This window comes from Pseudorca crassidens, chromosome 16 (assembly GCF_039906515.1).
Source record: "Pseudorca crassidens isolate mPseCra1 chromosome 16, mPseCra1.hap1, whole genome shotgun sequence".
In the NCBI taxonomy this organism is placed as follows: domain Eukaryota; kingdom Metazoa; phylum Chordata; class Mammalia; order Artiodactyla; family Delphinidae; genus Pseudorca; species Pseudorca crassidens.
The window spans coordinates 17778766-17791035 of NC_090311.1; the positions used below are offsets into that span (position 1 = coordinate 17778766).

A 12270-nucleotide genomic window follows, 5' to 3' on the forward strand; every position below is an offset into this window, starting at 1 on the left:
ACAGAACATGTTTGCCAACCCCTGCTTTAGAGGAATCAAGAGATGGTGAGACCGACACGGTAAGATGAGGAGAGGAAGGAACTTAAGTGACAAAGAAAGAAATCTTTCTTTCTTAGGAAGAAATCTCATTGAAGGATACGATGAAAGGCAAAAGTAGAAGTTTCAGGAAAGAAGAAGTGTCAAGTCAATTGAAAGGAAGAGGCTGAAGAATCACTGAATTAAGAAGTTAGATTATGAGCGATGCAGAGAAGTCTGGGGAGATGGTAGTGATAAAGGTCAGATCTCAGTGAGCTGAAGTTCAGAAGAGGGAATCAACAAATGGACTGCTCTTAAAGACTCTGGGGGAAAGGGAGGATTGAAAAGAGATGGTGGCCTGAAGCAGCAGGACCAGCAGGACAGGAAGATGCTGCTAAAAATCTTCCAAATAAAAGGGAGGCAGGCGGAGAGTGGAGGCAACTTGGAGTAAGATTCCCGAGTAGAAGAACAGAGTTTGTAAAAAGATCAGAAGGGGTTAGCTTTACAAAGGAACAGGAATGCTTTTTTTCTCTGAAAAGGGTTGAAGATGAAAAATCATGAGAGAACATTCTTGGAGCTTTCCCTTAGCTCAGAGATATAGGAGGCGGTGTGATTTGCTGAAAAGTCAGGGAATGGAGGGGAAAAGACCAGCTCCATGTCTGTCGTTTTAAGAGGGAACATTACCTCAAAGCTGGTATTTAACTCAATAACTTCTTTACTATTCTCAGACACTGGGTGTCTTGATGAAAATGTTCTCCTGTCCCCAAAGTACTGACTCCCTCATCTAGATCGTGGGTCAGCAAACTTTTTCTGTAAAGGACTTTGTAAATGCTTTAGGCTTCGTGGAACACATATGATCTATCACTCTTTTTAATTTTTTTTACATATCCCTTGAAAAATATAAAAAACATTCTTAGCTTGCTACTCACACAGAAAAGGGTGGATTTTGCCTGCAGGCTGTAGTTTGCCAACCCCAGATCTAGATTACTGGCATCATAAAACCAGTAAAAGCTGTGATTTCATTTTTATTACGAAGGAAAATATGCCATGACTAGAAAGTTTAACTTACAGATTTTGGGTAGTTTTGCTAACCAAAAAGGCTTATTTTCCCATACTACCCCCCGCCCCACCCAAGTCTCCTTCACCAGTGATCCTCAGGTCTTGAATTCGTTTGTGCTTGATCAAGTTTGACAAGCTGAAAAGGTGCTGGGTAAGTTACCTCGAGTCCCACCGATTGCTTGTTCAGATCAACAACAGGCAACACGGGCCGGGGTCTGTTAATCAGCCACAGGAATATGGCGGCTCCAAAGGTCAGGACGCAGATCAGTGCCGGAGTCGGAAGTGGGGAAAACAAGAAGTTAAAGATAAAAAGCATCTTTGTGAATAGCAGCAGGAAATTCAGGCCTAAAAAAAAAAGAAGGAACGAAAAAGTTAGAGGAAATGGTCGTACATTTTTACTCAATAGCTCTGTGTTTACAGAAAGAACACACACACACACACACACACAGCTTCTAGCCCTCCAAATAGCCAGGGTTGGACCACTTTAGCAGCTGAATTTCTCCCACTGTTTACCTTAACACTGTCAAGAATAGTAGAATGCATTCTCTACCCTTGCTGCTTGACTGTCCTCCCACAAGGCAGAAAGGATCAAAGGAAACAGGTTAATCATTTTCCAGACAATTTTGAGAAAGGACTACCCTTTAATTTTTTGACTGACAAAGCCTAGAAGCCCTCTGGACCCAAAATAAGCTGGTAGTCAGAGGAGGGGGCTCCAGAGAGCTCCCCCTGCCCAAGCAGAACGAGGGTCACAAAGGACTCTTGCAACTGCCTCTCCCTAGTATAAACCAGACAGAAGAGGGAACCTCAGGAGAGGTGACATCACCCATCTTAGAAATTAAGCATTCTCGGGCTTCCCTGGTGGCGCAGTGGTTGAGAGTCCGCCTGCCGATACAGGGGACACGGGTTCATGCCCTGGTCCGGGAAGATCCCACATGCCACGGAGCGGCTGGGCCCGTGAGCCATGGCCGCTGAGCCTGTGCGTCCAGAGCCTGTGCTCTGCAACGGGAGAGGCCACAACAGTGAGAGGCCCGCATACCGCAAAAAAAAAAAAAAAAAAAAAAAAAAATTGAGCATTCTCCTGTGAAAGACATTTCCTGCTGGCCAGATATGCCTTGCTCATTGCTTTCTTTTCTGAGTCATCAGGAGGGTCTCAGAAATCAACAGAACCACAACTTGCCGGGTCCAAAGTCCTCTCCTCCAGGGAGCCTGGAGGAACCATTTTTATCGGAGGCAACTTTAGCCAGGTCTGCAGGAAGGATGCAGGAGAATGGGCCTGACACATGGTAGCAGGTGAGCATTGAAGATTCAGGCCAGGAAGTGATCTCAGCGAACCAAAAGCAACAGTCTTCCCCCACAACTCAGCTTTTCTTGTAGTTTCCAGCTTCAAACTACTCTAACAGGAGGCATTAACATTTGAGTGGGTCCTAGGAACTCATTCTCGCTGAAGCCGTCTCTCTCAGCTCTTGCCTCACAACTTTCAGACTTGACTAGGACAATAACAGCATCAAACAAATGAGCACCAACTCTATGCCAGGCACTGAGCTGGGTTGTTTGCATGGATTATCTAATGGAAATCGCATTTTACAGAGAAAGCAAATAGAAACTCCCAGAAGTAGTGACTTGTCCAAGGTCACTCATCATTTGCCACTGCTGCTTCCCTGTTAAAATCTGCAAAATCACAACCCATTTTTTCCTTATAGAGTCTAGCCACAAGGTTCAAGGAGACTGAGTTCATCTGGCCCCTTACAGGTCACAGCAAAGGCATTTCAGATTTTGTATTCTTTAAAGTTTACTGCAACGCCCTATATCTCAGAGATGAAACTAAACGTTCCTACTCAAAATCAAGAGAGCAGAGCAAGTCCAATAAAAAGTCATAGCCACCCTCAGAGCTTTGGGACAGCTGCCATTAGCTGGCACCTGGAACTTTTGCCACTAAGGGAAACAGTTCCTTCCACTTTAACAAAGGCTTTAAAGCCTAGAAATTTTGTGTGGGAACCATAACAGTCACAAGAAACCCTGAGTCACTTTTCATCATTTTTCTACCCCTTGATTGGTTATTCCTGAGTTTGGAGTAGTCCCTTTCCATTTTATGGAGCAAAATTGAACTTCCAGAGACTGGGATGACTGTCTCAATTCTTTGGTTTCTTCCACATTGTGTTTAGGTAAAGAAAAAGAAGATTAAAAAAAAGCCAGATCCCAAAGGTGCTAGTTTACCTAACAACAGGTGCTATTATGACCACCTGCCAGGATTCTGAGAGCTGGGATTTTTGGAATCCAGCCTTAGCCAAAATTGTGTGGTAAGGCAGTCCAGGAGGCAAAGCATATTAGAGAGCCAGCCATGCGGGACACCATTCCAAGGCCGGCCACCCACTTCAGGCTGAGAAGGGCGGCTGCCCCAGGGGAAGCTGCAAAATTCACAGGACAGGTAGCAATGCCAAAGGAAGAGGGAACTGCTTTGTGCTCAGCCATCTCTGCCTCCTGCCAACCCCTGTCCTCAGCCTGGGGTACTGCCACCAGTCTGGTGCTACCTTAGAATCTGGGGTTCTGCCCTTTGCCTTCGTCCCTCCTCAAGTGAAATATTCTTACCTGCACCTCCCTGCTTGGATACAAGAACAGATTGTTGCACTGAGGACTTTTACCCTCTTCTTACACATGGCAGCTTTATATTTCAGTTGGAGACATAATGGGAGACTTTGCAAACAACGTCTTCAAAAGAGGGTCTAAAGGTGAAATCTGGCAGTGTGGGAAGGGGGAAGAGGGAGGGTGAATTGCCTGGCAGGTAACACAAAGGGAGGAGAGAGAGAAAGAACCCATGACCAGTCTAAAGGTGGCACCTGCTGTCCACCCCGGCTGATTCTTACCATGTAGTAATGTGAGCCCAGGGTCACCAGATGGTCAGATTCTTTACTCCCTAGAAAACCTGGAACACTGGATTTTTATGAAACCTCAATTTTAACTTCTGGCTCTATTAGTAAGGGTCTGGTATGGGATAAACGAAAACACATCTGGTGTAATCCGGACCACGGTCTGCCAATTCTTGAGCACTCCTTTTAGGTGAACTCCTGTCCTATTGCCCACAGATGGGATGAGCCTGGCCGCTTCACTACCTTGCCTGCACTGGCAAGGGACTTTATTTGCAGAAAACACTGAAAGACGTATTTGTCAACTGAAATAGCTTACTCACTTTGTTTGTTACTGCTGACCAGGTATCCAAATAGGATATACACAGAATTTCAGATGCTTCCTCCCTGCCTCCCCACATTTTAAAAAATGGAGGTAAAATTCATATAACGTAGAATAAACCAGTTTTAAAATGTACAACTTAGCAGCATTTAACACAGTCACAGTATTACATTCACAGTGTTGTGCAACCGCCATCTCTAGTTATTTCCCAAACATTTCGGGGCCCCAAAAGCGGAAACCACGCACCCATTAAACTGTAACTCCCACTCTCTCCTCCCCCTCACCCCGGGCAACCACTAATTTACTTTCTGTTTCCATGTATTTACCCATTCTGAATATTTCGTATAAATGGAATTATGTAATATGCGACCCTTTGTGTCTAACTTCTTTCACTCAGCATAATTTTTTTTTTTTTTTTTTTTGCGGTACGCGGGCCTCTCACTGTTGCGGCCTCTCCCGTTGCGGAGCACAGGCTCCGGACGCGCAGGCTCAGCGGCCATGGCTCACGGGCCCAGCCGCTCTGCGGCATGTGGGATCCTCCTGGACAGGGGTATGAACCCGTGTCCCCTGCATCGGCAGGCGGACTCTCAACCGCTGCGCCACCAGGGAAGCCCTCAGCATAATATTTTTAAGGTTTATCCATGTCTAAGGTTTAGCATGTATCAGTACTTCATTCCTTCTAATGGCTGAAGAATGTTCCATTGTATGGATAGACCACATTTTGCTGATCTAGTCATCAGTTGGTAGATATTTGGGTTATTTCCACATTTTGGCTGTGGTGAATAGTGCTGTGAACGTTTGTATACAAGTTTTGTTTGAATACCTATTTTCAGTTCTTTGGGGTAAATAGTAGTGGAAATGCGGGATCACATGGTAATTTTATGTTTAATTTTTTGAAGAACCACCAAACTGTTCTCCACAGTAGCTCTATCATTTTACATTCCAACCAGCAATGTAGAGGATTCCAATTTCTTTACATCCTTACCAACATTTGCTGTTTTTTTCTTTAAAAAAAAAATAATACCCATTCTAATGGGTGTGAAATGACATCTCATTTTGATTTTGATTTGCATTTCCCTAATGACCAATGATGTTTAGCAACTTTTCATGTGCTTTTTGGCCATTTGTATTTCTTCTGTGAAGAAATGTCTATTGCAGTCCTTTGTCTATTTTTAAATTGGGCTGTTTGTCTTTTTGTTGTTGACTTGTAAGCCTTCTTTATATATTCTGATACTAGAACCTTCTCAGAAATATGATTTGCAAATATTTTCTGCCAATGTGTAGGTTGTCTTTTCACTATCTTGATAGTCTCCTTTTTTTCTTTTTTTTTTTCCGTACGCGGGCCTTTCACTGTTGTGGCCTCTCCCGTTGCGGAGCACAGGCTCCGGACGCGCAGGCTCAGCGGCCACGGCTCACGGGCCCAGCTGCTCTGCGGCATGTGGGATCTTCCCTGACCGGGGCACAAACCCGTGTCCCCTGCATCGGCAGGCGGACTCTCAACCACTGCGCCACTAGGGAAGCCCGATAGTCTCCTTTTTAATGCACAGCACACACACACATTTTGAACCTAGGATGCTAGCACTAGAGAGGATTTGCATCATATAACATAATTTGTATCATATAACTCTCTCACTGTTTAAATGGGAGAAACCGAGGGTCTGAGAGAAGGCAAGACCTTCGGGTTACACCAGTACTGGACTGGTTGCCATTCTAAACTTTAGAAACTATGAACACTTCCGGATATGTTCAAGTAAACAAGGGGAGAAGCCACCATCTCTCTCGTCATGTGTCCTGTGTCACTCAAATTACAATTCTGATCGGTCACTCCACGGAACCCCTGCAAGCTTTTCCTCTTCCCTTAACGTCACTCCCAGTTGGGAAAGAATGGAGTAAGGACAAGTGCAATAGCAGTAAAGAAAAGAGGAAGGAGAGCTGTGTTACACTGTATCTGGGAGTTCTTGTTTGAGGTTATCTACAGATGTTTGAACAAGCCACAGGGTTGCCCCAATTGGAAAGCTTCCTCCGCTTTCTGATGTGGTAATAGTGACACGCCTTAGTCCCATACCCCAGGATGCCCATCTGTCCTCAGCCCTTCCCCTTGACTCACTCTCCAGGCCCCTCACTTCCTCTGTGGTTTGAATGGCCACAGCCAACATTACTCATCTGGCTCCTGACGTGTTGAATTCCCAAGCTTGCTGAAGGACACCTCCTGCCTTCATACCTGCTTGCAAGCTCCCAGGACCAGCCTTGGTACCTAGGTTATGACCACCCCATAATCAGCTTTGGGTTTTGCTCCTTTGAAGATTTGGGGCAGCATGTCTTCATTGTCCCGTTTTCCTTGGATAAAGTCCTTAAATGACCCCCTTCTACTCTAATATTCATGTTTTTGGTCAACTATGTTGATTGCTACGAATCTTTCAGAATCTCCCTATAATCTATAAATAATTTGTCTTCTGATAGTCCCTTTCACTTAAAAGATTTTATTTTTCTGCTGTGTATTCTGCTCTTCAAGCATAAGTCCACTCCCATCTTAGGGTCTCTGTATCTGCTCTTCTTTTTGCCTGAAACACTCTTCCCCAGATCTGAAATGGTTGTGTATTGCTTGTAGCTCAGATCTCAACTCCAATGTCATTTCCTCAGAGGCTCTCTCTGATCACCCTATTTAATATTGCCCTTTCCACCTCAGTCACTGTCATGGACCCTGATTTCTCTTCTCCATGTCACTGTTTGCTATCTGAAATAGTCCTAGTCCCTTATGGTCCACTGCCCCTACTGAATTGATGCTTTAATCGGAACAAGGATTTTTGTTATGTTCACTGCTGTGCTTCCAATGCCTGCACCATGCCTGGCACAGAGTAAACTTTCAATGAGTGGTTGCTGAATAAATGACCAGTTTTCTAGTTCAGAATTATCTGTTCTAAATACTCTCAGTTGACCCACTTCTCCCTTAATAAACTCTCCCACCCCCAAACTCTCCAATCTTAAATTATCGAAAGTCACTCTGGACAATCTTGAGATAGGTACTCCTGATCAATATTTTGGCAGGGTATTAGGTTCGGGATGATGGATGGTGAAAGGATGTATTTCTAACATATATAAAAAACCAGTCAGGATCAGTCTGCTCCTCCAGGCTTGGAAGAATCTGCAGGATGGATCTTATCAAATGAAGTCATCTACAGTGTTAAGTGGGTAAATGGTCCAGCCTAGAAATACATGATTCTGTTGCCCTGGGTTTTTGGAATTCAAAGGACAATAAGACTAATTATCTTTGCTTTTACTCTTGAAGAACGAATTATTTTCTATTCAATAATGAGATATAGATTGCAATTATAAGCTTTAAAAAAATCTGCCTTCTAGAAAGTGGCACACTCATTGGGACTTAATTGGTTTTCTGTTCTCTTGCATGTATGGGCTCATTCTGTGGTGATAGAAAGTTCATTAAAAGGGAGACCACAGTCCCCAAGTTCTTACACGCAGTTAATTAACACATTCTTCCATACTGAATTACTTAACTCTCTCCTAGAGACTATGTCACAAATCTTCTCAACTCATAATGACTCCAAAGGGGCCTGTGTGTTATTAAGGAGGCTGTATATGAAAGTTCTGCTTTCCCGGTTGGGCTTTAAGTTCTAATCCAGCCTCCATTGTTATTTCCCTAAATTTCTGCCACCCCCAATTTAGGAGCCCTCCATATCATTCCTTAACTGCGTAGTTAATATATATAGACAAAGCCCAAAGTAATGGCAACAGGTCAATAGGACATTACAAACCAATAGCCTCATGAGCATACCTGGGAGGATCTGATAACCTTTTCCTTTATATGCAATGAATGTGAACCAGATAAGAGTTCTATTGCAAGATCCTTCACCCAGCTTTCTCAGAGCTCTGGAGCTGAGGAGTTTTCACCTTTCCTTACTCCAGTTTACTCTTCTGTAGCACATGGAGTTTTCTTCTAATAAGAAATAAAACACAACATGATTTGAGACAACAATCCTCTTTCGCAAAACATGGTCAGAGAAAAGGCTGATATGAGGACCTACTGTATAGCACAAGGAACTATACTCAGTATCTTGTAATAACCTATAATGGAAGAGAATGTAAAAAAGGAATATATATATTTATATATATGTGTAACTGAATCACTTTGCTGTACACCTGAAACTAACACAACATTGTAAATCAACTATATTTCAATACAAAATTTAAAAAATGGAAAAGCATTGGTTCCTAAGGAGGGTAAACCTCAGCTACCCATGTTATCTTAAATGAGTCAGAAAGGGCCAACATTCAGTTATATCTAAGATAAAATTTATTGTCATATTTCCCAATTAAAAAAAATTGCTGAGAAGGGAATCCTAAAATCTCTCTAAAGAAATAAGAGGCAATTAGAAACCATGAGATATTTCAGTTAGGTGGCCAGTTACCAAATCAGTAGCCAGAAAGTCGATAGCTTTCCTATATTTTGTGCAAATAACTAATTCGAAAATAATGGAAAAGGTGCCATTCCCATAGTGTATGAGAATAAATGTGTAGGGGGCTTCCCTGGTGGCGCAGTGGTTGGGAGTCCACCTGCCAATGCAGAGGACACGGGTTTGAGCCCTGGTCTGGGAAGCTCCCACGTGCTGCTGAGCCCACGCACCCAGAGCCCGTGCTCTGCAACGAGAGAAGCCACCGCAATGAGAAGCACACGCACCGCAAAGAAGAGTGGCCCCCGCTCGCCACAACTAGAGGGAGCCCGCGTGCAGCAACGAAGACCCAACAGGGCCAGAAATAAATAAATTAATTAAATAAATTTATAAAAAAAAAAAAGAATAAATGTGTAAAACCTACATTTAAAAAGTTCACATCCGCGGGACATAAAAAGGCTTGAATAATGGAAAGACATACTTGAAATGGTTAAGGGGTCCAATCTCCCTAAATAAATTTATACATTTAATGCAACCCTAGTAAAGACCAACAGGATTTTCTTGGGAAATTAAAAAGTTAAAGTTCACCCAGGAAAATAAAACTTACAAAAATAGAAAGTTTTTGAAAAGTAACAGGAATTGGGTGGGTAGCAGAGAGGTTACCCAAATGTTACCAAATTTGCTTACTGTGGAGCTATAGAAGTTTTCTATTGGTCATAAATAGACAAATCTATGTGATGAGATAATCCGGAAATACTCCCAGTGGATGCTATTATCATATACTAAACTGCAGTCTAAATCAAGATAGATTTTTTTCACTTACAATCAATGTGTTGAGGCAAGTGACTAGCCATTCAGAGAGAATACCGAAAGTTGATTACTGTCTTACCCCTAAAACAAAAATACATTGGAGATGGATCAAAGACTAAATATAAAACATTGAAAACCATGAGAGTATTTGAGGATAAAAAGTATGAGAGAATTGTTTTTTATAATCTTGGCATGGGGAAGACTCAAGACAGACACAAAACCTAGAACCTATAAAAGGAAAATGTTGGCAACTTTGACTACACAAAACTTTATATTTGCCCTGCAGAACAGATACCAGAGACAAAGTCAAAGATAAACTGGGAAAAATATCAAATATTCCAGATAGGCAAAGAGCTCATTTCCTCAGTAGAAATGAGTAGAAGTCAATGAAAAACAAAATACAACCCAGTAAAACCAAGGGCAGAGGGCATGACCAGAGAGTTCATGGCAAAACAAACAGGTTACTTAAAACCAGGGAGAGGCATTCAACTTCACTTATAGTTTCTTAAAATGCAAATTTAAATGAAATGCCTTTTCCCCATCATTTAGATTAGCGATGATGAAACAGTACAAAATGCACTATCAATCACGAAGACGTAAACTTGGGGCAGCCTCCGTAGGGATGTGCCCATTGCCCGCTACCACAATTTAAAATGTGTTCCCTTTGACCTAATGACTCTACTAGTAATTTATTCCATAGAAAGACATCAGTTCAATAAAAAGTGCATCACTTTAAATGGCTGTTTGAGGCACCCGCTAGGAATATGGACTCTGAGTCATACTGCGCTCAATCCTTGTCTGTGGTCAGCTTTGTGACCTAGGGTAGATAACTTCTGTGTGTTTCCTCATCTGTAAAATGGCAATACTAGTATCTCCCTCATAAGGCTGTCACCGTGATTAAAGGAGTTCATGTACCTGTACGGTGCTTAGAACAATGCCTGACACATGGGCTCAGGTATGAGCTATTCTGTTCATCATCATTAATCTATAGGATTGCTGATAATGTCAGAAACCAGGAAAGCCTTCCTTGATAGGAGAGTAACCAGATACATTATAGCACTTACACACAATGGAATTCTTGGCAGGTAGTAAGGAGAATAAAGCAGGTCTGATAAGGAAAGAACTATGTGAAATACTACCAAGTAGAAAGGAAAAAACCGCTTGGACAGTGTAGTGTATGCTTTTGTGTTTCTGGAAGAATAATCCTCATAGGAAAAGACAGACTGAAGAGGAGAAATTATGAATGGATTGTCCAGAAGTTTTGTTCAGTCATTCAGCCAAAGATATTTAAGGGCTTGACTGTATACCATCGGTATCATTCCAGGTGCTGGGATATAGCAGTGAAACCCTGCTCTTGTGGGGTTGGATTTCATTGGGAGTTTGGCGACAAGCCTGAACAAGAACTAGATTATAGAATACTGTGGAATAAAAACTATATTAGGGAAAGAGGATTGAGTGTACAGCAGGGGGTGAATTTTAATTAGGGAGGTTACAGTAGGTATCATTGGGACAGTAACACTTGAGAGGATGTATCATTTAATCTGTAATATGTATGCTTTTTTAAAAAAAAGGTAAAATGAACAACTCTGAATTATCCCACTTCTGACTAAGGCAGCTGACTTAGAAAGTTCTACCTTGGTTGGTGGCATTTCATGTGACTACACCTGAGAATACAGCCTCATCCTCATTTCTAGAAGTGCAGCTCTCCCACCACTAAAGCTACATTCCATCAGTAGCCTTTTCCCTGCACCCACATTACCGGCCAGTCTGGATGGCAGCTCTGAGGGTGGAAACGTTTTTCATTCATTCCCCTTAGTGGATAAGAAACCAAAGGTGAAGGTTGAGTCATGGGGCCAAAGGGGACCCGAAAGTGCATCTTTCAACATTCTCAGCAGTTGCTGAGAACAGAGGCTGGTGTAACATCCCAACCTACGAGATAACTTCTCAGCCACTCACCAGCACCTGGGTGCTCAGGCCACCGCCTGGCACTAGCCTTCTCCACCAAGCAGGGCCGGGTTCCCAGGCCTGAGTGGCTCTCCTCCCCTGGGGGCCTGGCACCCAGCATGCTCTGAAGCACACACCCCATGGGATGTCCCCAGGCAGATGGGAAAGGGCCTCCTTGTCACCTCCACGGGGTCATTCACGTGTGGCCAAGCAGGAAGACAGCATTATCAGAGGGAATCCCTGTTAAAACCCCAAGGGTGGCGAAGCAGTCATTTCCACACCCCGGAAAGATTGTGTGAGTGCTTAAATGACTAAAGCAGGAGACAGAGGGACTTCCCTGGCGGAAGACTCCACCTTCCAATGCAGGGGTGCAGGTTCAATTCCTGGTCAGGGAGCTAAGATCCCACAGGCCTCAGGGCCAAAAAGCAAAACATAAAACAGAAGCAATGTGGTAACAAATTCAAAAAAGTCTTTAGAAATGGTCCACATCAAAAAATCTTTAAAAATAAAAGCCAAAAAAACAGGGAAGAGATACTAATCTCCCACATTTTGTTTTTCCTAGCCCAATTCCTAGGCCACACCCAGCAGTTCCAGTTTGTCAGGCGGCTGGCAGAGAGAAGGTGAGGGCGAGCCTTGGGAAAGTTCCCTGACCCACCAACAAACATAACCGTAAATAAACCCTCAGGGTTTCGATGCTTATCCACTGGTGATATCTTTGCTACCGAATAGCACAGGAAAAGCTGTTGGAGTCGGATCAGCTCTTTCCTTGGGTTTGGGTCTCGGGGGTTCCTGGGGCTCAGCTGACAGCCTGAGTTGTGAGCACTCCCAGGCAGAGGCTATCTTAATGCAGCAC

At 43.3% G+C, this 12270-nt stretch overlaps 1 protein-coding gene across 5 annotated transcripts in view; it reads right to left on the minus strand.

Moving 5' to 3' along the window:
* Window positions 1-12270, minus strand: part of ACSL5 (acyl-CoA synthetase long chain family member 5) — a 44968-nt gene that overhangs the window by 24668 nt on the left and 8030 nt on the right. For 2 of the 5 annotated variants that reach the window (XM_067709398.1, XM_067709397.1), the window contains exons 2-3: window positions 8048-8209; window positions 1235-1419 (exon numbers count right to left, since the gene is read on the minus strand). In XM_067709398.1, the coding sequence (XP_067565499.1) occupies window positions 1235-1390 (156 nt within the window). In that variant the 5' untranslated portion in view covers window positions 1391-1419; window positions 8048-8209. Of the gene's footprint in view, window positions 1-1234; window positions 1420-1587; window positions 1737-8047; window positions 8210-12270 lie in introns of those variants that run through there. The other 3 variants (XM_067709399.1, XM_067709396.1, XM_067709400.1) reach the window with 2 other exon arrangements.